Genomic DNA, 27,723 nt, shown 5'->3' on the forward strand with positions numbered 1-27,723 from the left:
ATGACCACGAGACTCCTGAGGATGGCCCTGTGCCTACTGGTCCTACTCTGCACCGTGTCACCGTTCAGCTCCGCCACCAACCACCCAGCCCCATCAGCCCCAGAGCAGGGAGTCACCTTCAGCAACGTCTATAAAATCGACATCCAGGGGAGCCCTAGTTGTAAACTTCAGCTCCTGCCAACCCAGGACGAAACAGGTCATGAACAAAAATAAGAATTAGAGCTTGAGAGAATGCAGCTGAGATGAGTAGTGTATGAGTATACAGAAAGCTCAGAGCATTGGATTCAAATCCGTGCACAACCAGAGGGGAAGAAATGAACTGTTTTTGTAAGAAGGATGATTATTTGTATATGAATATTAGTCAACCACACTGGCCTCTTTCAGTAGTATGACATGCTTATTTATATTTTTTAAATATTTTTTTACTGTATCATGTGTGAGCGATGTGACCCATGGCAGTATATCTAGAAATCAAAAAAGTTTAATTTATGTTCTATTCTGTAGGTCTGCAGCCAGAGACCACTACGAATGGAGAGAACGACATCATCTTCAGACACAACATCAGGCTGCAGACACCAAAGTGTGACTGCGAGGAGTCTGAAAGCTTCCAGTCACTGGTGTACAGAGTCAACGGGCTGGAGGAAGAAGTCAACTACCTAAAGACCCAATGTACTCAGGGATGTTGTGGAAGCGGTGGGGCTGCAGGTAAACTGTCACACAACCTAGTTGACCCACAATTCATAGGTAGTGGTGGAAGAATAACTCACTGAAGTAAAAGTAACAATAGCACAGAGTGAAATGCTCTACTAGAAGTAAAAGTCCTGCATTCAAGATTTTACTTAAGTAAAAGTATAAAAGTATTAACAACTAAATATACTGAAAGTACCACAAGTGAAAGTACTCACTACAGAATGTCCCATTTCATATGTATTATATTGCTGGATTACAATTATTGATGCATTAATGTGTTCATCACTTTAATGTTGCAGCGGGTAGAGGTGGAGCTAATTTGTATTATTTTATATACTGCTATGTAGCTCAATATACAATAATATACCATGTATATCATGATATTACAGATATCAATCTGTAAAGTAGAGTTACTAAATGTATTGAACAAATCTGAAGTAAATAGTACAATATTTTCGTCTGAGATGTTGTGGTGTAGAGGTATAAAGTAACTTAAGTAAAGTACAATTACCTGAAAGCTCATGGGGTAGAGGGGGTATTCCTGTAACCACAAGGTTCCCTGGCTGCTACAGTTCGCTTGCCTATACTTCCTTGAGCAGAGTAGGTCATATGCTAATTGCATGTATGTATGTAATGTGAATGACGATGATAATAAAGTTTAAAGTAAAAAAAAAGAAGGTAATTTACTTGGATACTAGGGTAAACAAGTGGAAAGAGGAGTTTGCAGTAGGAGGGAGACTTCAAACAATCTTACAATCTTATTTTACATCCTTTTTTTAATATATGAGTAATTCAATACATCCTATAGTAGGCCTATAAAATAATTTACCTGCCAATTAAACAACACTTTTTCACTCTGCTCTTTCTCAAGGCGTAGACACAAGCTGTAGTGGCCATGGTACCTACCAACCCGACAACTGCAGCTGCCTGTGTAACCCAGGATGGGAAGGCCCAGATTGTTCAGTCTCGTCCTGCCCCGATGAGTGCAACGACAACGGCCGATGTGTGAATGGGAAGTGTGTGTGCCACCAGGGCTTCATGGGAGAGGACTGCAACCAGCTGATGTGTCCAGACAACTGCAACGACAAGGGACAATGTGTGGATGGAAAATGCGTGTGTTTCCCGCACTTCACCGGCGAGGATTGCAGTGTCCAGAAGTGTCCCAATGACTGCATTGGTAACGGCCAGTGTGTGGATGGCCAGTGCATCTGTGAAGAGGGCTTTTATGGCGAAGACTGTTCATTAGGTAAGCTATTAAAACACAAACGTTTCTGTGTACGTTATGTATAATAACTCATGAAGTAGGTGGTTAATGAGGCTTGGTGATGTAGGAAGTGCTGCATGACTAACTGAGTTGGTGAACTTTTACTAACGCTAGGTTCGCTAACGTTAACTGAAATGCTAATGGAGAATACACTAGCAAGTGACATCATTCGCTACATCTCCAGTCTTTTAACAGGAAACCTTTATAGCGGAACAGTATGGACTCCGACAAATCACGGTTAAATTAAAGTGAATGGTGCAACACAGCTAATAATCCATGATAGCTTCCTCAATGTTCGGCTCTACAGTCGCTCAAGGGGCATGACGACAACTTCCTGAAGTTGAACTTGAAACACTCAGTGAATGTAGATTCAGTTCGGCCCTTGCTTGTGAATCTACCTATTGCAGCAAATTTCTTTGCCATTTTATTTGATGTGTAACCGGGCCTTAAACTGGACTAAATCTGCATTGTTGTTGACTATGATCAGACAGTCAAAAAATATTCACGCCATATGTTTCTGTCCATTTGATCCTTGCAGAGTGAGACAAGGATCATTCATACTAGTATAATAATACTTTTCTTTTTGTTATGCTAGCTACCAGTGACATTTACAATGTGTCCCTAAGGGATGAATGTGTAAGCATATTCCATCATGATCTACTTATGGGTGAATTATATATCTGGGGTGACGCATAATAACTCTTTATGACCCAGGCTTGCATTCAGTGTGATATGTGTTTCTCGTGAGAATTAAGATTCACATTTCACCCTTTTTCTCAAGTCACCTCTGTGGCTCTGCTGTTATTAAGCTGTGGATGTTAACTGCCATCTCATGGAAGAAACACAGAGGCAACAAGGAGCTCTGGGACCGTTACAGATATAACAGTTCACCTTAATATAAATCTTCTTCCTATAGCATTTCGTAAAAACTTTTAGGATCTACCTGATTGAATTCTTAAAACTTGCAGCGATTAATTCATGCTTGTACCAGCTTATCTGCAATCATTGGTTTGATTCCTGCTGCAGCATTTCTTTCTCATCTACTGGGTGGTAATAGTCCTTTTTTACAGCAGACATTTCAACCTGTCATAGTAGGTAAAGCTCAAGCGTTACTAATAACATCAACGACGGCTCTGATCTATTCAAGTGTTCCAGCCGTGACAGTGAGTCAGCATGCACAATACCAGGACCCCGAAACAAATAAATAAAATTCAGCCATCATTCATTTTATTCATTTAGTATTTACACTAGTTTTTATTCAATTATGTCAAAATGTCATGTTAAAAGTCTTATCAACTGATGCGTTAAACCCAGTATATTCAAACAGGTGTACAGGGATATCTTTTTTTCCCCCAGTCATTAGTCACTCGCTATGCTGCGAATATAGTATTTAATAGCAATCCTTTTAAATCAATTATTAAATCCAACTAAGTTTACCTTTCTACATTTGCAAGTAACTAAAATGACTTGCTACAACCCTAAGATCTGTAGAAACACTTCACTTTTGAGTAATTGTCAAACTAATGTTGACAACCTGCATGCAACCTGAAAAGGAGATGAATAGTACACATTTGGTTAAATGTTCCGGACACATATAACTGACACAAATAACAGCTGTAGCCTGCACATTTCATACCTTATTTTAATGAGCTACTTGCTCCAAGGACTAGAGGTGCAGCACAATTTAAAGAAAAGATTCATTGATTCAGCTATTTGCGATAAATGGTCGGTTCAGTGATGAACCTAAAGTTAAAGCAGTTATCATGATAGCCACACTGACCTACTTCTTGGGAATTCAAAGCATCTCTCCAACAGTTATTTCAGGTAGAGCAGCTGATGGGGCCTTTTCAGTGGACTGACCCCATGACCTCTGACAGTTATGGCCTCTACACTACATATGACATCAGGTCACATACTGTAATGCCACGGGAACATAAGAACACCCATCAGTCTTTTGACCCTCCAAGAAGAATCACTGCCTTTCCTGCTAAATGCACTTCTCACCATACTGCTATTACTGTACTGCCTCAGGAGCAGAGTACAAAATTGCATTTTGTGGCAATTTAAGGCCAAGCAAGCAGAAAGGTGAGCAGCAGCAGTCAGGCATGGACAGTTTAATTCACCGAGGTTCATGTGACAGTTATTTCTAAGGATATCTTGAAGATTTAGCTGCAGGTGAATGTAGCAAAATGTAGCTTTTTTTTACTGCTTGTATCTTGGACTGCAGAATACATTTTAAAATTCTAATCTATAACTGGAAACCTCTGGCTAAATGTGTCCGTGGTATTTCTTCCTCTAAATGTAACCTAGAGCACAAGCCATGGATTTTTTAACGTTTGCTACACATGCCCACCAAAAGAAGCTCCACAACCAATTTCAGGTCCACAGTGGGTCAGCGATGTTAAACCCTTGATCGTTATTTGGTTTCTTCAAGCTGAGCTGTGCTCTGCTAGAAACAGATCTGCAGCTTCGTGTGTAGGTGCTTTTGAAGGGAGTCCAACATCAACAGTGGCACCAAGTCAGAGGAAAAGTCAGGGAGGAAGGGAAAGTGGGAGGTAGGAGAAAAAAAAATACATAGTGTTGTTTTTAGCTGTTAGTAGCAGAAGTGGTAATAAGCACTGGGAGAAGAAGAGACATTCTTTGTTTTATGTGGCGACTTGCCATTTCTGCACCTGGACGATGGATGTCAAGTCAGCTCCCTGGGTGATGAGATTACTTATGGTTTTAGATGTAGCCCACTATACATCCAGTATAGTGCAGTTTCATTAGTGCCACTGATGTTAATATAGCCTCAATATTATTATTTTTTTATCTCCACTATCAAAGGCAGATGTCGTGTGGTTTAGAGAATCAGTGGTGCAATAAAAAGACTTTCGTAGCCTGAAATCTTGTCTACCCATCAGATTAGAGGAAGAAAGATGAAAGTTTAGCAGCCGCATCTAATGAGATAATCTCCATATAAAGCGGGTGAGATTATTAAAAATGAACGTAGTAACTTCTTTCGTGCCATATCAACACATTGCAGATGCTATGGGTTTAACATTCCTTTTGTCGCTCCTTTGACTCCCTCAAAAATGTTTAAGGTTATGTTCAACAAAGTGAACCCTTTCATTTTTGGCCACTTTTTCAAGTTCTGTGAGTAAGTGAATTGTCTCAGAGACTTAACATGTTTACTATTCACAAACGAATGGGAAAGATAATAGGACACAGAGGAACAAATAGAAAGAAACTGACTTAATTCCCATTTCATTTGTCCTGAACATTAACTTGTCCTTCCTTAGTGCTCACTCGCTGCAGATTTACAGCCTTTTTAAGAAGTCCAAACGTGTTGTTTCCTTTCATATTTCCCTCAGATAAGACACAAATCACTATTAGTTTCTACTTTTTCCAATCTTAATATGTTAATTTATTCACCCCAGCTGTGCTGAGATGTTATTTGAGGGTAAAGATTGTTGATGGTTGTGCTTCGAGTAGCAACGGGGGGATATTAACTGTGACTGGATGGAAAAGGATTGCCTTCCTGACTTTGCCTTGTGGAACGGCAACCTGATGAGAGTTCCTTCACTGCCAAAGGAAGTGTTTACCACCCATCTAACATTTTCCCCATGAAAAATATGCATACGTTTCTATATAGTGTGCTTCTCTGAATGTACCACCATCTACCATTTATTTCCCTCTATTATACCCACAGAATGTTTTTCTTGTTTCCATCTCATATTTGGGAAGAAACCTCAAAACAATGCATTGCTTTTGTTCAAGATTTTCTGGTTTAATTATCAGTTTGAGTTCATTGAGGTGTTTGAAAAGCCTGAAACAGTAGCCTTATGGTATTGTTATTTTTAAGTCTTTCTGAGGCTGTCGCCAAATACTGCTCCAATGGTCCTGCAAATTGCAACCTTGTATACATGGTGATTTATTCATGCAAAGTAAGCACATTGATTGAAAGCACATGCGTTTTTTTCACGAATAGGCTTTGAATAATTTGGAGAAATCAAGCGATTCTATATAAAATGAAACATTCAGCACCCCCATATAACCCGGATGGAATGATCCTTTGTTTCTTCACCACATTTCTTCGCCACTGTGACGATTCTTCCATGAGAGTGGCAGATGAATCGGGCTCCTTGGATGGAATCGTGGAATAGTCGACTATTTGGTGTCACCCCTTTATTAAAGTGATAGAACATTTTATTAAAATGTGCGACAGCCTCTGTTAATTCTTTTGTCTTTGTCTACCTCTCTTTCCCTGTCAGTCCACAGTCCTCAGGGTCTGCGCTTGGTCCAGGTGACCGACGTCTCCCTCCTGGTTAAGTGGGAATCAGTTCGTAGGGCAGAGTATTATATTCTGACATACCATCCCAAAAATGATGAGAGTACCCAGGACCATGTAAGTTTTTTCTATTGGTCATATGTATGGGTATGTCAAATAAATGTAGCACAGAAGCATATTTTTCTTTTTTTCTTCTTTTTTAAAACACCTTTGTCTCAAACCATTGTATCCTAGGTCCGGCTTTCCAACACGGAGAACTCCTACCTCATCACAGGACTCACTCCTGGAGTCTCTTACATTGTCCAGGTGTATGCCGTCATCAAAGAGATCCAAAGTGAAGCAGACAAGATCGAAGCTACCACAGGTGAGAACAGACCGCTGTTAGCATGACTGAAAAACATCAACGGGGTCTTAAAATGTGTGCATGACGCAGATTAGGATCCTTCACTGGTGAAGAGTGAGAGGGCTGTGAGCTGCATGTTTTCTTTAAATGTGTTGGTGGTGTAGATTCAAAGGCAGAAGTGACCCAGTGAAGACTGATGTGGCAGAAAGGGCCTGCAGGTCTGGTGGATTCTGTTAGATTTTCTGTGGATTAAGCGCTCACATTTGAGGACAAATGTAAGTGAGGGCATGACGAGGCATGAAAACACTTAAAAGTCAAGTTCTTATATGTTTAGAGGAAGGAGATGTTGCATTACTGTGCAGTGACTTACCCAAGATGTGGAGTTTTTTTCCCTGTTTTTAAATCTACCGGAAATGTCTTTTACGGAAATGCTATGCTAAAAAGCAATGAACAAGCTGAGGCCTGTCATTACCTTGTGTTTCATTAAGTGCTGGTTTTTTAACCATTCAATTTAGAGGTAATTACAAGGAAAAATGTCTACACGGATGTGTATAATGGAAAGCGGACTTGCTCACAGATGTGGTAGAGACAGATGTGAAGAGAGAGAGATTACTAGACAGGATTTGTGAGATTGAGTTTGACTCTAATGTGTGGTTAGCCTGGTTACCCGTGGAAAAACTCACAGAGCATGGCATTCCCATAAAGGCATGGGAAAACATGCCATCATCTGGCTTATGGTTGTGTGAGAAGCACACAGCATGAGGCAGACTGGTCACATAGTTTCGACTTCAAACGATGATCGACTTCAAAAGAGGGTGTAAGTGAATGTTTTCATTGTTCCATTGGAAAAGTTATGCTAACTTGTTTCATTTCGATCATTTGTTTTATGGTTTTGGTCTTTTTTTCACCATATGCTGCAAATTCTGACATCCCTCCTTGCTATGTTAATATTGTAAATTAGTTACATGTATTTCATTTATTTTTCAAATGGCATATGTGTGAAAAAGCCTTTTGGGCTTTGAATCTTTGGCAAATACCTATGTCTGGGTTTGGTAGAATGGGTATGGTATGGTCGGATGGTGCCTCTCAATCACAGTATCATAGAGACAGGTTAAGCCAGTGATGTGTTTCAGCACTTCAGGGTGCAGTCAGCGATTGTAATCCAATATCCTTTTTGTCAAATAATGTCAAAATATCTTCTCATCGTCTGCCAGCTGTCCGCTCTGTGTGTGTGCTGAAATGAATGTGGATGTTCAAACGCAGCCCTTGCTCTGTAAATGGAAAACAAACTCTGACTCTGACTGACGCGCCCAACACAATTCCAGCCAATCAAGAACAGGGCTGATCATGTGGGTGTCTGAGGATAGAGCGGGTCGTCCCTCAATCTGCCATCGGTGTGAATGATTAGTTAGTTCTGATGGGCAGGTGGCACCTTGCATTGTAGCCCCTGCCATCAGTGTATGAATGGGTATTAATGGGGGTGTATTTGTTTAGGTATTAAGTTTGAAAATCAACAATCTTTCTCCAGACTTGCTGACTCAACCTTTTAACTTTTGCTTAAAATATGTGCATATTTGTATGTAATGGCTTGGGCCGAAACATGACGGAAAAACAATAATACAATTGCTTTATTTACACTGAATTTGATCAAATCATGTGATATGAGCAATGCACAATGCTTACATAACTATTTTATGTCATTCCTCATGATTCCTATAATAATAATAATTGAGAGGTCTTCTGTGCTGGTACACTTCAGTGTTCAATTCCTGACATTGAAGTGAAGATGTTATCCACAGTATGTAGTATTATTTCATGTTACTATAATAATATCATGTTCGGTATATGATATTTTCTTGATAGCAAAAAGATAAATTCCTGTGAAGCTCCCTTCCCAGGAAGGTCACATTTCATGGTGAAAGGGATTCATCATCTAGCTCAAGGACATGGGACTAGAGCAGAGCAGAGCAGGTGCTTGTGATTACAGGAGCTTTAATTAAGGCTTTCAAGTTGAAGGATCAGATCTGCACTCCCAGTTCCACCTCGCTGTTCAACACTTGTATCCTACACAGATGTCTCCGCTATTGATGGTGTCAGAGTTCTTGGCCAGACAGAAGTCTCTATCCAGGTGGACTGGAAGAACCCGTCAGCTGAAGTGGATCACTTCAGGCTCATACACACTGACCCTTCAGGACAGGAGGAGGAGCAGAACGTGCAGAGGAACCAAGAGGCGCGCACCAAACACACTATTGTTGGTAGGTGTTGTAATAGGACAGTAGTGCTGCAACTGACGATTTTCGTATCAGGTTAATCTGCCCATAATTTTGTTCTATGTCAGAAAATAGTGAAAAATAACCACCCAAAAGGTTATGTCTTTTAAATGTCTTGTTTTGTCAGTCCAAAACTCAAAGGTATTCAGTTTAATACGATGTAAAACAGAAAAAACGCAGGAGTCTCCATATTTGAAAGGCTGAAAACAGCATCTCCTGACATTTTTATTAACATTTTATCAAATATCAACAACGTAATAACGTAGGCAATTATTTTTCGATTAATCGAGTAGTCAGCTGATCATTGCAGCTTTTATATACAGTTTGCAAACAAGAAGTGGTTTTGAGTACATTGTTGTGTCCTTATATTGAAGTCTCTGAGGCCGGCTAACCAGTATCTAGTACCGGATGTTACCAGAGCTTGCCTTAAAATGAAGGGAGGCCATGCATTTGCTGTCTTTGCCCCTAAATTCCTTACTAATTTACCTCTCATGATATGATCATGCATTTCAAAAGACTCACTTATACTCCTTGCTTTTCTTAACTGATAAGTTGCCCTTTTGTTGACATTATTATTATTTTTAATTCTATTTATTTACTCTAGTATTTGTTACTATTCTGACTGTTTGATACTTTGTGGGAAATGCCTTTATTGCCAAGCACCTTTCTTTAGAAATTACTACATTTTATAATCATTACTTAATTACTTAAAAGACATAAAGTACATATACTCTTGCACACACACTCAGTATGCATGTATATGCAAATACAGCTCTGAATTGTATCACATCAATATATTATATATCCAATAATTATAACAAAATAATAAAATAAAAGGATCTAATGCAAATGCATTAAATAGTGGAATATCTTATCATATATTTAAGTTGCATATCATTATAACACAGATCACAGTATAGAGCAGTGGTTCCCTGCTATTTTCACTTGTCAGCCTTTAGAACTAAGCAATGTCTAGTTGAGACGCTTCATCATGGATTATGGTTAAGTTATGATCAAGTTAACCAAATAGTGAATTTCCCTCTCAGATAGATAGTTTGATGGATTTTTTAGGACTGGCAAGACGAAAGCATTGAGTATTTCGCAAAGAAAGAAAAGACAGAAAAATGAATGTGGAATGGTGAAACAAAAATATAATCAAGATCAAAACATGTGTCTTGGTGCAGGTCTTTTTCCAGGAACAGAGTACCAGATCTCAGTGCAGGCCATCAAAGGAACTACTGAGGGAAAACCGTCCTCTGTCACCGGTGCCACAGGTCAGTGTCAACACATAAGCGTCCATGATCCATTTAACCTAATGTGTTACTCAGTGCAAATTCTGTATGTTATCAGTAAGTACAAAATGGAACCAATTTTCCGCACATTTTCTCGCTGGAAAGAAATGGCAGAGACTTGGGTTCGTGCTACCACCGACTATGTCTGAATTGGATGACATTCAAAATGAAAGATCAGCCACTTATGGGAGTGAAACACATTAAAGAAAATGTGAGGACATCCATATTCCACTTAGTTTTGAATTGGATGCAGCAACAGTTCTTAGCTCTTGTAAAGCCACCAGTAATTCACCTATGGGCAGAGCCTAATAGGAAAAACCCAATCTGTCATGCACAATTGTGACATGTGGTATGATACAGCCTGGTATCCCCTTCCACACAGAGCCAATGATAATAGCATAATGAATACAGCCGGAAAGGAGCACGACTATGGGTTAATGATGTAAGAGCTGGAATTTACAGCCTATTAATCTTGACAGGTCGTAATGGCTGTGGTGAGCCTGTTCACCAAGAGGAAACATGATATGAATGGTGTAACGACTACAAGATGCTCCCTGATTATTGAGGTGAGAAGGATATACTGAGTCCAACTGGTAATGTTGGTTTTTACCGGTGTGGCATTGAGTTTGACGCATTTGGTCTAACATTTGGTTTTCGGACATGAGGAGGAATTAATTGAACAGTTTCACTTTAACAGCTGGTGATGCTATTCAGGCTCTTTAAAGTTATTATTATGGAATAGTGCACAATGGCACGACAGGTCACCAGTTTCTCCCATTATTCTGCTCATTTGTGCTTTGTTATTTTTAACTTTTCTCTCTTTCATTTCCCTTCCTTTTTTTCCTCGCCCACCTTCGCTCTCATCCACCCTTGGAGCTCACTCAGTTCAAAAGCAGTCTCCGGGTTGATGGTTCTTCATTTTTTAGACCCCGTGGCAGCCAATTTAATGGTTTTTAGTCATCAGTGTTAGCTAGGTATTTTCAAGACTCACCTCTCTTCATCTGCAGCCAGTCAGGTACTCAAGGGCCTCTGTCACGGCTAATCTTTCTGCGTGTGAGTGTGCCACCTACTCGTGTAGTAATTGCATGTGTGAGTGAGGGAATGTGCTAATCTGCACCAGACAGACAGTGGCTTGTCTCCACTCCAGTAGCTACAATCCTTCATTTTAGGTGTTACATGAAAAGGCTTAGAGGTGATTGAGGAGGATAGGCCCCGGCTCTGCTCTCCAGCGAGGATGTGCTGGTTTCATGATGTCTGGTGTGGTGCAACAGAGACCACACACACCTATTATCTCACCCACCATGCTGTTTTTATTGGGCCAGCATGGTAGCATGCAATGAGAGATAAAAGGATCTGAATGGGGAAATGTAGAAAAGAGCAACAGCAATAAAGAAAATGAGGACCGTAAATGCCATGGTTACGGCAAGAAATGAGGAGAAAACATTCAGCAGGAATAGTCGGAGAATACAATAATATAATATTCATTTATAGTATATAAATGTGTAAGTGTGTGTGTGTGATATTCTGTGTGTGGCTGTATCTGGTGTCTTTTAACTGCCATCAGTTCCAGAATAAAAAGATTCAATGTCAGCTAACATTTAGAAAGACACCAGAGTCAAATGGAGCTCTCTCTCTCTCTGGAGCAGACGTTTCACATTCACTAACCTGCCAAGAGATTATACATCGTATAAACGCAACCCACCACGGCTGCACCGCTGATTCAGATTCAATAAAGTCACCACCAAGGCCTGTATAACCAAAAGCAGATGGACTTGGCATTGGTAGAGGAGAGGAATGTTTAGTCTTTATGTTATCTGAACACACTATAGCACCTCATTGTGGCGCAGTGGGAGCACCCTGTCTGCTCAGACTTGTCCATCAGCTCTGTGCAGTAGGTGCCAGAAATATGACAAGTGAAAAATGTGAGACGGGACATTTTATAAAGATAACAATCTCTAATACTATAATACAATAATACTCTTTTACATTAAAAAGGGGTGGTAAGAGACAGCACTATTGGCCTGTTCATGTGTGTGTACAGGCATGTGTCTGTAGAAAGGCTCAGGTACAGGAGATATACTGTTCTAACCACAATCAGTGTGTCCTCTGGGTTCGGCGGGTTTGGGTAGGCTGCATTTTTTTTTTTACAGAAACATGCCGTGCAATAGTTCACCTTCTCTTCCCCTTTCCCTCTAGTGTCTCTCTCTCTCTCTCTCTCTCTCTCTCTCTCAAACACACACACAGTGAGCGCCACGAAGCTATAGTAATGTCTGGCATTTGGAGGAATATCTTCAAGCCCTTATTTATGGTTACATACTTAAGCTCTACATACAGCTCTGTATCTTCAAAGGTTTATTTTTATTTTGAGAAGTAATAATACATTAATAACTCCTGATGATTTGACAGCATTAGTAGAGCTTAATGTAAAAAAATACCAAATTAACTGTTGGTCTAATGGGTTTATCAAAACTGTGAAATGTGCATGCTTGCTGATCCAGTGGATGGATAATGATGGATGATTTATGATGGCAAAAGCAGCATTTCATGTTCAAGATTTGGCAAAAAAAGTCAATCCTGTCATAAAGAATTACGAGCTGCATACGGTACAAATAGATTGTTGAATAAACACATAAAGACTTTGGTAGCCAGAGGACTCCACAACAATACATATGTCATTTAGACTACCTGACATACTGTAGTGCCTAAAAGAACGGCACCTATCGACACATATTTTCCCTGGGCTCCATCCGCAGACGTACTGTATGGGTTCCACAGTACGGTGAGGCTGTAAATGATGAAAGACGGCCTGTTACTGTGCGTCGTGTGGTCGATGCCTCTGCTGAACATGCCCGCCATAATGGATAAGCTGTTTTCCAAATGACCGAAGCCACAGCTCGTATTCTGCAGCCCGGTAGCCACTATCGCTATGCAGCTAGTGGGGTAGAACGTCTGGAGAAACTCAATCCATCACACGCTGTAACTTCAGAGCAAATGCAAGGGATCCTTTAGAAAGAAGTCGTGCTTGGAAAAAAGAATATATCAGACAGCCAAGAAAGCAGCTATACTGCCTATAAGAGCCAAAGGAGCTGCAGAGGGAAACAAAATAACGCCAAAGAGGGAGGAGAAACCTTTGATTTGGACAACGAGGCATAGTTGAATACAAGCTTCATTCAGATGGTTACAAACCAAATCTATTCATGTAACAATCAAGAATCTTCTGAGATTCTGAATTGATCCACAACTTCCTAAAAAACATTTTTTAAGTACTTTCTTTTTCTACAAAAAAACCAAGATATTGCAGCTGATGGATTGTAATCCTGCGGTGGTCCATGCTGTCTGTTTGTGTGTCAAGTCATACTCACACAGTCCTGGTGTGAGACAGTGAAATGATTTGTTGTAAAGTCTGTGTGAACAGCCTCACAGTCACTTCATAGTCTTCAGTGCAGTATTCAGAGAAAGCAAACATTTAGAAGGATACCGATATGCTGTGTCATTGTATATGCGTAGTGATGCTCTCTGGGCTCCCTTAGTAGCGCTCACTTAGGGCTACTTAGACTACTATTTGACCTCTCATTTTTACACTCAACCCGAATAAAATTGAGCTATAATAAATTCCTCCTGTGGTTTAGCTCATGAAAGACTGTCAAGCAGTGCAGCCACAAGGACAGAAAAGTGACAACGGGAGAAGAGGAGAAAGACAAAGAGGGGGTACAGAGTTAGGCAGCTGCGTGGTTCCTTTCTTCTCCTGGATGCATCATCAATCAGTTTTCATGATGCAGACAGCGCACTGACACAAGACTGACCTCCACTGAGCCGCTGCCACAGAGGAATAATCCTAAATGATGATTGCTTTTACATTCCCCTGCACTTCCTCTGTCTCTCTTACGATGCCTCTGTGGCTCTTTTTATTTTCTGTCTCCCTCTCTTCGCTTTCATCGAGATTCCCTCGACAGAAACTAACACCCATCCACACACATGCGCCACCAACTGCTCCGCCTGCGTTTCCCATATGTCTCCTGTGATTCCTCAAGCCCATTGACTTTACAGACAGAGGCTCTGCGCTCTGCTGCGCTGCTGTGTCCTCGTCCCATCGGCTCATCCTGTGGAGTTCAGTGATGAGGACCAGACCATCGGTTGGGTTTGTGGGCTGGTCATGTCCTTTTTGAAGTGCTTCACAGAGCTCTTCCTTTGGGACTTTTGTTCGAGAGTCTAAACTCAGACTCTAGCCATACTGTACATCAAACTATTGTCATACTATGCTCATCCTGCCCCGTGCAATTTAAGTAATTACACATTCCGGTTTTGCTGAGGCTGTTTTCCCAAGGAGAACAGTAAGTCAAGTGATGTTATTGTAGAGCCGCAGAGGGAGGATGGATCAACAACACGTCAGACTTCAACTCGGGAGACCGCTGTTCATTTCCAATTTCTAAATGAGTCAATATTGTTTTTGTTTTTTTCAGAGCACGATCACAATCGTCCCCGAACCGTCACCACATGTTAATTATTGTAACCATGAGGATTAAGGTCCCCTTACCTTGACTAAGTAATCAATTTCACCCAAACCTTGTGGTTCGCTAATCTTAAAAAAGTCCTTCTTTAGTCCTTCCCAACCCCTGATCTTTCCCTAAGGCAAGTCATTTTAATGCCTAAGACTCACCAAACTTTTACACATATAGAGTGAAACCCCTCTACATCTGTAACCTTCAAACAATATACAGTGTGTTCAATATCTTAGGGTTATGCCACTTGGTTTCTGTTTTCTGTACCCTTGGTGCTGTTAGATTGTGCTTCTCAACTGAGTTTCTACAGCCAATGTGAATGGACGGGAAGGATCAGTGAAGTGAACAAGAACTCCTTATTTCTTTTGTCGGCTTGTCTCTTACTCCTACTTTAAATCTCATCTTCTTCAGACATGGATGCTCCTACCACCCTGATCACCACTAAAGTAACAGAGGACACAGCAACCGTTTCATGGGATCGTGTCCAGGCAGAAATAGATGGCTACATGTTGAGCTACACCTCTGCTGAGGGCTCCAGCACCGAGATCCCCGTAGGACGGGACAGCACCTCGTACAGGCTGGTTGGCTTGAAGCCTGGAGTTCTCCACACCGTATACATCTGGGCCTTCAAGGGCATCAAAGTCAGCACGAAGACTTCAACTGTAGCTGAAACAGGTAAACTTTGAATGGGACCCTTGTTCATTACAGGAGTGGTCGATGAATTTGGTCTTCTGTGTGAGTCCACAATTAAAGAGTTTCAAGAATGACCTTTTAAGTTTAAAGGGTCTGGTGTTCGATATAAAGGCCACAAAGGTTAGACATAAGAGATAACTTACTAACACTTTTGTTTGAGCACAGTTGTAGATCTAAATACTAGAGATGTTCAGATACCATTTCTTCCTTTCCGATACTGATTCTGATATCTGAACTTGGCAACATCAGGCTTGACTTAAACAGCTGCTTTCTTAACTTTATAAAACAAAATGTAACAAATAAATGCATAGATATAAATCCATTAAATTGTTATTCATTATTAAAAAAATGGATTGTACAACAGCAACTTGCAACAAATCCAGTCAAAAACAGGAATTATATATATATATATATATATATATATATATAATATGGACTGTAATATTGAATAGATCGGCCTAATGTTACCAATACCCGATCCAAGTTAAAGAGGGTGAAAATTCCCTCTCTAATATATATTTTTATATTGCTGTATTTATTCAGGTTTCTCTAAAAAAACGAAATTTTACAAGATTACATTCGAACACATCATCATGAAGGTATAATTTACCTTCGCATAATAACATTTTTTACTGAGTAGAGCTTGTGCGCATCATAATGTAACTCAGTGCAACCTCTGTTAACTTTAGCTCTTAGCTCCGTTATTTAGTAAAGCAAGACTGCGCTGCCCCACAGCTGCTAACAGCTAACGTTAACTAGCTCTCCTCCTGCCGATTTCAACATGTATTTGTTGTTCACAATGGAGCAATATCAGGGGGGAAATAGGTTGCATAAGAGTGGTTAACCATAGGTGTGTTGTGCTAATTTGCTGATCAGCCATAATCACATAGCGAGTGACACATATGTTGGTGTTGTTAAATAGCATAAATGAGCTCATAAGTTATATGATAATGTGATATTGGATGCATAGACTTGCGTATTGGCCGATACCTGATCCAGCATTTTTGGTTATATTGGAGGCATTTCACAGCTTTGACCTGGGAGTCTCCGATATCTCAAGTTTCCCAGGCAGCGGATTTCATTTCTTTCTTTCTTTCCAGCCTGTGAGCAGAGAGAAGGATATTTTAAGTGCCTCTTTTTCTTAAACTCCTTTGTGTAAGATGCTTTTAACTGAAATAGCCTTTATGAACAATGCATCAATCGTTTCCCTTTGATCTTCTCTGTGTGGGTTTTCTACACTCTTCCGTGTCTTTTTTTGTGGTGGAAAGAAGTCAAAAGCATCACAGTAGACATTTTACACTTATCACACTAACCCCTCTTTGTCTATCTGCAAGGACAGAAACTTTTGAAAAAGGCTAGTTAATATAATTAGGCTGGACACCTTGTTTAAAGGCCATTTAGTTTAGCCTGGGGCTGAATGTCTTAAAGAAGTTTGAGAAGAGACAATTTTGCTTCTTTAACAAAGCCAGCAATTTTATTTCTCCTGTGTTATCCTGTCTCTTCATCTTTGCTGTTGTGAAGTTTAGCAGCTGTTGCTGTCTGCTTGCCTTCATGTCTCTGTAGAAAAAAGGCTGAAGAAGAAGGCTTTTGAGTAACTGGCGGACATCCAAATTGCTTTAGAAGCCAAAAACTTTCAGCAGACATGTTAGCTCCAATAACCCCACTCATACATCAACCAGCGGGATGGCTCTTGGATGCAAATATACGAAGAGGCTTGAAACTCACTTTGCTAGCTGGTGATCTTAGCAATTGTGATCATAATTAACTATAACATGAGCAATATTATTATTGTTATTGTTATGTAATGATGAGGGACAGATGTGTGAAATAATTTGCTGTATGCATATCTTCAGTGTTTAAGTGGGCATCTCCTTACCTGTTCCTGGAGAATACAAACAATCCGAGTGATATGGCGCAGCTGAGATGAGATATAGGTTCATCTGACATCGTATCAGGAAACATCACTGGTTCAGATTTCTCTTCACTGCAACAATGTTCTGTCACCATCTTTTGTTTGCTATAGTAGTTTGCATGTTATCTAATTAACATAGCTCATAGTGTACTCATAGTAAGCCTGCTTGTATAAAAATGTGATATAACGTCAAACTTGGATTCGAAACCTGTCACATGGGATTCTTTGGTTAGTCATTGTTTTTTTTATTGTTTTATTTTCATCTTCTTGATTAAAGGACCAAAACACATTGATCCAAGTTTGACGTTTCAACCCTCTTACACAGAGACCGAAGATTCTGTGTAAGAGGGAATCGCATTATACTGATTTGGATTAGCTGTTTGTTCTTGTTGTTATGTATGCACTGGATGTCGTGATGTCCTTTAGTAGTCTCTACTAACCACGACTCCCCACACAGAGCTGGACGCTCCTACTAACGTCTTGGCCCGAGATGAAACAGAGTCCAGCTTCAGGGTGTCCTGGGATCACACCCGGGCAGAAATTGATGGCTACCTCCTCACCTACAGCTCTTCTGAGGGCTCAAGTGAGGAAATCCCAGTCGGGTCTGACAGTACTTCATACATGCTGACTGGCCTGAGGCCTGGTGTCCTCTACACGGTCTACATTTGGGCCATCAAGGGGAGCAAAGCCAGCAGGAAGAGCTCAACGCAAGCTGAGACAGGTCTCAAATCTAACACTTTCCGACCAGCTTATGCCAAAATGTTGGGTTATGTGCTTGATGAAAAATACATTTTAAAAACTTTCCTAAATGATTCCGACACCTGTTTTTTAGATGTAGCTTCAACCATTGTGTCTAAATCCACAACTCAAAATTAGAACTAGTGCACACAAAGCTCTTTAAGGTGAGACATAGTCAGGCTTCAGTCTGTCATGGTACCGGGTCTTGGGATAAGTTGGACTGGTCTATAGTCTGTAGTTTGCATCAGTAGTGTATTAATATCCTCTACTAACTGCTTCCTCTAGAACTGGATGCTCCCGCTAACCTCTCAGCCCGAGATGAAACAGAGTCCAGCTTCAGCGTGTCATGGGTTCCAGCCCAGGCTGAAATAGATGGCTACATCCTAACCTACAGCTCCTCTGTTGGCTCCAGTGGGGAGATCCCAGTGGGGCCTGACAGCACCTCTTACAGGCTGACTAGTTTGAGGCCTGGGGTCTTCTACACTGTCTACATCTGGGCCATTAAAGGAAACAAAGCCAGCCAGAAGATCTCAACACAAGCTCAGACAGGTCTCTCCCATTTTCTGTTAAACCAACAAATTAAAGCCATGCCTCGGTTTAAAATACGCGCCTCACATATTCTTTTGTGGGGCCATGTTTATGTTTAATACATCATACCTTCTACAGATATTTTGACAAGACAAGTCCTCTTGTAAACCCCGAAAGGAAAACGTGTCTCTCACATGGAACACTAATCAGCTTATTTGTTTAAAGAAGTTTTCAAATCCATCACTTCATCTATCTGCTTGCCAACTTCTCATGCTGGTCACGGCGAGCACGGCAGCCCAAACATCCATTTTCCCCAATAACTCACTCCAGCTCAGCGGTTTAATCCCTCGAGCGTGTCCCGCAACTACCCTGCAGTCTCCCCTCAGCCTCTCATGCATGGAGCATAAGAAGGCGCTCAGGGCCATTCTTTCCAAGTGACCAAAACACCTCTACCTGCTACTTTGAAAGAGACTCTTCACGCTGTCATTCAGACTGAGGTCAGCCAACATGTTCGGGAACCTCATCTCAGCCTCTCTTGTCCAATAATATGATCATTTTATCTACATGTGCTGTACTACCCAACGTTTGTGACCACAGATGAATGTTGGATTGAAGATTGACTCTTTGGCTCAGCTGTCTCTTCACTGGCACCCAATTCCCCTGATGTTTTAGTTGTTGTCCCACATTTTAGCTGATGTGTGAAATCCAAATTTCCCTGGATCTTTGGAACAGCCGCCTAATTATCTGAATAGAAAAAGACAGTTTTTACCAGAGAAGGACAACTGAATGCCTTAAAGGACTCCCTCCTCTGTTCGTCTTCCTCACTCCTGCTGTCCATCAGCAGACAAGCACCTTCTAACCAGGGCTCCTTGCAGCTGCTTGCATGATTGGGATTTTGAACAGAGTCCATTCTGTATAGAACCAATGCATGGATAGAAGGAAATTGGAGGCTTGGAGTCAAGAGTTGAATTTATTAGTGGGCAGAGATGCAAGGTATTTTCAGCAAACCCAGAAGGCAAAATGTTCTGACCAATCTTCGTTTTCCTCCCTGCAAGATCCAGGTGCACCAGGCTCCCTCCTCCAGGGAAAAGCAGGATAGATATGATTTATAATGCTCTTTCTCTGAGTAATGCACAATCAAGTAGTGCTCAGTCCATAACATCTGCCAAACAGGTATTGCCCCCAACTTCCATCATTTCTGGCTGAGCTATGAGGATTCATCCGTTAACGGGGGCTCTCGTGTTCTTATTCCAGGCAAAGTTTTCTTAGCTCTCGCTCTAACCGTGACTCCATATGCAGCACTGAGCGCTTCAACTAAACTCTTGGCCCATCATCAGTGTGTCATGAGACAAAGTAGAGTCAAAAGTTCAATGGACATAAGCTGAGCTACAGTTCTGATGAGAGGTCAAGCACAGAGACACCTCTGAGATCCCATGATGTCTACTACGAGCTTACTGCCTGAGTCCTTGTGTCCTTTACATTCTCTACATTTGGGCAGTGAGTTGGGACAAAGCTAGTGGAAAGGTTTAAACATATATTGCATCTGATATAGAGGGTATATCTATATATATATATATATATATATATATATATATATATATATTTATTTTTTTTACGATGCAATATATGAAGGTAAACATAATTGTTCTTGTAATGACCATCATATTACTAATGTTTTTAGCAAATGCATGCCAGAAGATTTCATTTGTTCACCTTTAGGTGAGAAATGAAACACTACATTTTGTCGTCTGCATCAGTAGTTCTTGTAGTTTGCATCTTTGTAGTATAATAACCAACTCAACTAACATCTTCCTCTAGAACTGGATGCTCCTGCTAACCCCTTAGCCCGAGATGAAACAGAGTCCAGCTTCAGCGTGTCTTGGGATCCAGTCCAGGCAGAAATTGATGGCTACGTCCTCACCTACAGCTCCTCTGAGGGCTCTAGTGGGGAGATCCCAGTCGGGTCTGACAGCTCCTCTTACAGGCTGACTGGCCTGAGGCCTGGTGTCCTCTACACTGTCTACATTTGGGCCATCAAGGGAAGCAAAGCCAGCAGGAAGATCTCAACACAAGCTGAGACAGGTTAATACACTACGAATAGGCAGGATTTTCTTATTGTTATGATAAAGCTCTCCTCTCTCTTGAAATGGCATTTGTCAGTTGACATCTTTAAAAGAGGTCATTTTTTTTACACTTCTGGCAGTGTAGATTTCTGTTTTCAAAGATATTGATACACACAGGAAAAACTGCATATGGAAACATTTACCAATGGCAGTTATCCTAAGCTATTTTTCTTCTGTTAAGAGAGGCCTTAATCTGATGTTTAGTGTAGTGAAATTACAAAATAGTCACACATTCTAGTCATAAATTTGATTCTGGATTGTTTTAAATATCTTTCTTACTAGGCCCATAAGCACCAACACGGTGGCATCTTTTCATAAATGCTGTGATTTTTGCACAAAGCTGTCTCGGTAAAAAAGGAACCAATCTACTTGAAGTAATTTGCAATCACTGTGGCTGAAAAGGCCTTTCACATCAATGAGCTTTCTTCACCAGGTTTCTTTGTATAAACCAAGAGTTCATTGCTCTATTACTGTTAAAAACAAAAGGCCTTTGTCTGAGAATGATGGTAAGAACTATTTCCTGTCAGTCAGGATCTGCTAGATGTGATCCTAGTTTGAGGGGATATTAGTTACTGCAGAAGCAGTAACAGGAGTTATGTAAAGGTGAGTTAACGTTGTAGCCTTTTAGATGAAGAGGACAATAACTACTGTGATTTCATCCCTATAGAGTTGATACGGAATGTTAATTAATGCTGGAAAAAACGTCATTGCATTGGTCAGTAGATTTCTGCATTTGCGGGTGTATTGTACTTCTTTAATGTTTGATTGGACAGTACTGAACACACTGGTATTCACAGGGGTCAAGGGTGAAGTACCAGAGCTCAGGGAATACATCTGTTGTATCGTCACAGAGAGTTCCGTGTGGTGCTTGCATCATGCGTGAGACAATGTTGGACTTTTTGGAAAACGTGCAGAAACTTGTGCATTTTAATATCAATGTAACCTTCAAAAATGGCTGATGGTCTCAAAAACAGTCATTTAAAAACCATAATACTAAATACTAAATTTTTTTAGACACCAACTTGAAAATTGCTTTATTTATTCATTTCATAATGATGATACTTGTGATTAATGTGCACACAAAACAGCAATCCATCAATTCTTACGACCTATGACCTTTGATTTGATCAACTGTTCAATTCTTACAAAGTCAAAATGAGTTTGATGCAAACTACCAAGGAGCACCGAAACTCTGGCAGGAAATGCATCGCACAGGCGAGGCCATGTCGGTGGGTATGTCTGGTAACTTAGTGTGGGGTAAAAATAGCAGCGGCAGCACCTGGTGAACGGGTTACAACAGGGGTATCATTGTGTGTGCCAGATGATCTGTAAAATCACCTGGGAGCTCTAAGTGAAAGCGGAATCTTTTTCAATTAGGCAGCAAATAGCAGAGTTTTGGATTATAAACTTGTCTCGTCGTAACTCATTAGAAACTGTCTGTGGTTACAGACCAACGCGGTGCTGGGTTCAGATAGGAAAGCCATTGTGTCAGACAATATCATCTGGGACACATAAAAGCATGTGTTATTACATTTGGGATTTTATTGGACCTAGTAGCAAGCACCATTAATATGTCCGTTAAAACGGTCTCAAAGCGACACCGGTGTGTTTCACAGACTTTTTCAGCGTTATTGTTTCCACTGTTGATTCTACTAAATCTATGACTGTTATGACACGATATTATCCCACTACAATTGAATTACCAGAAAAGCGGTTCAATTTGTTCAATGTTGGTAAAAAATGAGAATAGGATGAATCCTGAATAGAAACAGAAGGCTTTATTTATACTGGAAGAGGATTGAAAGAATGAGTCTTGACTTGAATAAATAATAGATAGCTTGAGCTGATTTTGTACGTCATGGTGACATGCGCTTCCTCTGATTTCCTGAGCCGTGGGAGGTTAAAGCTGCCACGGTTACAGCAGGCATCTTTGTGTCAGACAAATTATTTCAGCGTGTGTTTCAGGTCAAACCTCCCAAAGCAAGGCAGAGGTTCATCTGCACAGGCAAATTGTAACTTCGCAGGAGGCTGTCATCTCTGGTGTTGTGTTCCAGGTGGAGCGAGGCTGAGAAGCTACAGTGTTAGATACGTTAATGTTGAACTTGTCATTGAGGTAGAGAAAGGAAATAAAGAGGGATTAATACCGCACTGCAAAGTTATGTCTGTCCTAGGAAACGCTTATTTTAAGTGTGAGAAAAACTTTATTTTTTGAAGCACAGATGAAATGTTTAAACAGCTGTTTAATTTAAGAGGCTCTTTTCATTCAAGATTGATTATTTTTTCCAGTTTTATTGAAGAAACTCAAGTAAATAGCATCAAAAATTCTCTGCTTACCCAATTCAGACCTGAGTTGTGAAGATGTATTGATGAACATACAGTATACTCCATGTTCCTGTGCTGTAATCCACTCTGATTTACACTCCAACAGACATTGATGCCCCGAAGGAGCTGAAGGCGACGGATGTGACGCTGGAGTCTGCTCTTTTGACCTGGGTTCCTCCTCTTGCTGACATTGAGGGCTACATTCTCACCTACAGAGATGAGGAAGGCAACATGGAGGTACTTAGCCATATTTTCTAACCCCAAAAAAGATCGCCTCCACCCCGAAACATATTCACATGTGCGACAACTATAAAGTATTACACAATGTCTCACAATTTGTAAATACAGATTCTGTGTAGCAGTATATTTGCACTTATTTTTTGTATGCCTATTATATTTAATTACAAAGAACTCACCCTCATACGGTAAACTGAATTTGACTGTGTAGGAGGATGATAAAAACCTTTTTATTCTGCATTGGGTAAAAACAGAGCTGCAGTTCCTTTTAGCATCCTGTGGCCAAATGGGAATATTGAACTAAGTCCTGTCTTTGTCTCTTCAAGCATACAAATATTATTTGTAAAACAGTTTCTTCACTGCTTGAAATATGCTGAGGCAACAGCAAAGCTGTGTGTTCAATTTAAGCTCTGTTAAATGCTGACCCCTTGTGGTCAAACCTATAATGAATCTACTTTTGGATTTATGGATGAGGTGATTGATCTTTTACTTGACACTCTTAAGATTTCATATAAAGATTTAGGAGCCCACTTAATGCCTGTCTCTAATCGAAACTCAATACCACGTCATCACTGTGTTCAGTAAGATTGAACTGCAATTATTATGATTTTATTTCTTCTCCAGACGGTTGAAAAGCAGCTTGTCGCCCGCGAGAGCAACTTTGCTGTATCCACTTTGGAGATGGGGAAGAGATACATCGTCACCATCATTGCCTACAGGGGAAGCAAGAGGAGCAAGGTGGTGGAGACCATCTTCAGAACAGGTCTGTGCTCTACTGTCTACTGAGTCACTACTGTTTTCTGTGTATGATGCTCTTTGCTCAGATTCCTTCCTATTTTTAGTCAGTTTGTGTGATATGTTATTCTGCGCTGTAACGTCGCGTCATGAGTATTAAATAAACATTAATAATACAGTCACACCTCTCCCCTAGTTGGCATCCTGTACCCCTTCCCCATGGACTGCATTCAGATCATGAAGAATGGCAATAAGAAGAGTGGTATCTACACCGTCTATATTTACAACGACCGCTCCAAACCAATTGAGGCTTACTGTGACATGGAGACTGATGGAGGCGGCTGGCTGGTATGAATCACTGATGCACATATCTAAATAAGGAAAGACTATCTTTTGAATAAGGCTTCAGGATATTAATAGTATTGTTTATTTTTGTATTATAACTTTATTTGCAGTAATGTTCATTATGTGGGCAGAATTTATACCAGTAAATATTGAAGGGGTATTCCACTGACTCACACGGCCTCTGAATAAAGTTGTGTAATGTCTTCTTTGGCTTTGGCATAAAAAGCCAAAGAAGTATGGTATAAAAAGATATCCTGATGACTTCCACATGCTGTTGAGTTGCCTGATGGGTAATGTAGGACCCATTGATTTTACAGCTATTGACTAAAAGTCAAGATATCTGGACCTCTGATGCTTTGATTTTGACTATTCTTTTTAAATCTGAGTCCCCCAACTTTATGTAAATATTGTCCCAGCAGGCTTGAGTATCCAGTTAATGATTGTAGTAGACAGTTGTTGCTAATGAGTTTTGGTGGTGGAGATGGTAACCACCTGGAAACATTTGTGTAACAGCTGTGAGTGAACATCCTGTGCTCGCTGCATTCAGGTGCTCCAACGACGTACCTCTGGCAAACTGGACTTCATGAAGCGCTGGAGACAGTACATAGCCGGGTTCGGCAACATGACAGAGGAGTTCTGGATTGGTGAGCACTGGTTCTCTGCGGACATCGAAACATGCACATATGAACAGTAATGGAGTATCTCTTCTTACTTTCACTCTGTCTGGCTGTTCCCTCAGGTCTGGATAAGATATATGAGCTCACCAACACTCCTACTCAGTATGAGCTGAGGTTTGACCTGGGCCTGGGTGCTGAGAGAGCCTATGCTGTGTACGACAATTTTAAGATTGCACCGGTGAAGCAGAAATTCAAAATCACTATCGGCAAATACAGTGGAACAGCAGGTGAGCCTTTTACTCCGAGAATCTTTTCCAAACTACCAGCAATACAATTCACAGCATACTCTACAAATGTATATACTCTCTGACACTTAACTCCAATTAGAAAGAGTTATAGAGAAGAAGAGAGGGCAAGGATGGCAATTAGACAGACCGGCGGGAATACAGGGGTTTCAAGCAGTAGGCCCCCCACCCATCAGTGTGTGGGGTTCTGAGAAAGTTAAAACACACCGACAGTAGGTGGTCTGTGCTAGTATTTGTTTGAGAAACTTGCATTCAGTCAGTTATAGGCTGGAGTTTTAAAGGGAAGAAGAAGGCAGGGTTTTAATGGGCTTTGAAGACAGAAACATACAGACGCACAGCAAATGGGACATTGGGTCTAAACATTACACAGTGTTCTGAAACAACATACACTGCATCTCTCTATTTTGGGCTTTTTATTAAATAGTTTCCATCAGGGAGCACTTGGAGGAAAAAGGAGTGAGCAGCAAAATCTGAGAATATATTGTTGATAGAGGAAGGTACATACAGAGTGTTCTGTGGAGTTTCTAATGTTTAAAGTCTGCAGACAACCTTTGTTAATTATTGTTGATGATCCCAGGTGATGCTATGACCTACCACCAAGGCCGGCCCTGGACCACTGTTGATAATGACAATGACATCGCCCTGGGTAACTGTGCCCTGACCCACCGTGGCGCCTGGTGGTACAAAAACTGTCATCTTGCCAACATCAACGGAAAGTGGGGAGACAACAGGCACAGCTTGGTGAGTGAGAGTGATTCAGTGTTGTGGGTCTTCCAATGTGGGTTTAAAAGAGTATTGAAAAGAACAAAAAGCTAAAAATGCAAAAAGAATAGTTAGTAGAGTGGGTCACCCAGTACCAGCAGGTATTTGTAGTACTGGGTAACTAAAATAGTGAATTAAATCATATAATGTTCACAATAATACTCCAAACATAAACAGGTCTTGGTGGTTTAACATCAAAGACAAAGGTCAAGGTTTCTTTATTAATAACCAAGACTAAATCTGTTGTGCAGACGGAAGATTCAGCATCCAGAGTTAAAACAACACACACACAGACACACACACACACACACACACACACACACACAGCTCAAAGGACATCAAAACACATACATTTAAACAAGAATCATCCTATTTAAATATTATTAAGAACTCCTAACAATGGCATGAATAAGTGCCTCTACACACACACACACACACACACTCACTCACTCACTCACTCCAGGGCTTTAAGTGGCCCTGACTGTAATCTGTGATGACAGACTTATACTAACTTATAGATAAGGCTGTAGACTGTCAAACATCATGCCTTCACTTCATCCTTGCCAGTGAATTGATTAATTCTCCAACTTGCAAAGTTTGGATCTGCTTCAAGCTATGCTGGGGACTTTTGTCCGTGAATAATAAGTGGATATCTAAACTGTTATATTCTTTAGCTCAAAATGTCAATGTGGAAAAAATGTCAACGTGTCCTTTATTAAGTCATTGGAGGTTTCAAGGAGGAGTTTTTGCTGTTTTCGTCTCTTTGTTTTTCCTTGTGCTAAAGGAAAAACGGTTAGTAGTTGTACGACTGCCGCTCACAACTATAGCTGCTTCTCCTGTCTCCATTTTCTCCTGCGTAAGTGATGCACAACAAAAACCACTATAGCCATCATGTTATTTGGGGTTCTTTCAAAACCTGCTGCAAAAAGAACCACAAAAAAAGAATGATGACCGGGAGGCTGTTCCCTGGTCAGCAATCAAAGACAACTCCGCCCTAACCCACTCTTAGTTGTTTTGTTCTGGATTGTCGAGATGAAGCAGAAATGGCCTCAATCCATCAGCAGTGATAAGAAAACACATTTCTCACACCAGCTATAAAGCATAAGTGTTTTTGCCAGGCTGATAGGGTAACAACAACAGTTATTATGTCTAAGGGAGTTTGATACTGAAGAAAATGCCAGGGGATTTCTCTGCTCTTGTCGAGATTCCATCCATAATATTGTCGCTGCAGATGTCTCTCGCAATGTTTGTCGGCAAAATGCAATAACAGTCAAAACAAGTTTGTGCTCACATGAAATGAAGCCAGAGGCTGGTGTTTATTAGTGTTTGTCATTCTGCCTGTCTGTCATTGCCGCCTGCCTCTTCTGTGACTCTGTCTCCCATCCTTTTCTTGTCTCCCTCATTTCCCCTCTCCCTTCCCTCTCATCACTCCAACATCACCCTCTAACCATACTTTGCGTTTCCCTCTTCGATCTCTTTCCCACTTAATCGGCTGTGCTGCTGTCAGGGAGTGAACTGGGAGCCGTGGAAGGGCCACCTGGTGTCCCTCGACTTCACCGAGATGAAGATCCGACCCGTGGGAGCCTTGTCCAGCAGGAAGAGGCGATCGTTGATGGCCCGAGAGAAGAGCAGAACCATAAACCTCCAAAAGAAATAATGGAGCACCTCCCACGTCAACAGTCGTCACCAGTCCCATTAACCTGCCATCACGCTAGATTTGGGTGTTTCTGTACATACGTACATATATATGTCCCCACTGGTCTACATGCCTCTATGTG

General features: G+C 40.9%; 1 protein-coding gene across 1 annotated transcript; it reads left to right on the forward strand.

The window, feature by feature from the left end:
* Nucleotides 1-27,602, forward strand: tnn (tenascin N; the record flags this gene model as incomplete). Its single annotated transcript, XM_079172629.1, has 18 exons — nucleotides 1-196; nucleotides 505-705; nucleotides 1,562-1,936; nucleotides 6,208-6,341; nucleotides 6,459-6,588; nucleotides 8,640-8,822; nucleotides 10,022-10,111; nucleotides 15,040-15,303; nucleotides 17,691-17,954; nucleotides 18,257-18,520; nucleotides 20,318-20,581; nucleotides 23,051-23,181; nucleotides 23,806-23,944; nucleotides 24,113-24,264; nucleotides 24,809-24,905; nucleotides 25,001-25,165; nucleotides 25,761-25,924; nucleotides 27,453-27,602. The coding sequence occupies 18 exons, from the start codon at nucleotides 1-3 to the stop codon at nucleotides 27,600-27,602; spliced, it is 3,363 nt and encodes a 1,120-aa protein (XP_079028755.1).
* Nucleotides 27,603-27,723: the final 121 nt, after the last annotated feature.

The sequence above is a fragment of the Pholis gunnellus genome, assembly GCF_910591455.1.
Source record: "Pholis gunnellus genome assembly, chromosome: 14".
NCBI classification, from domain to species: Eukaryota; Metazoa; Chordata; class Actinopteri; order Perciformes; family Pholidae; genus Pholis; species Pholis gunnellus.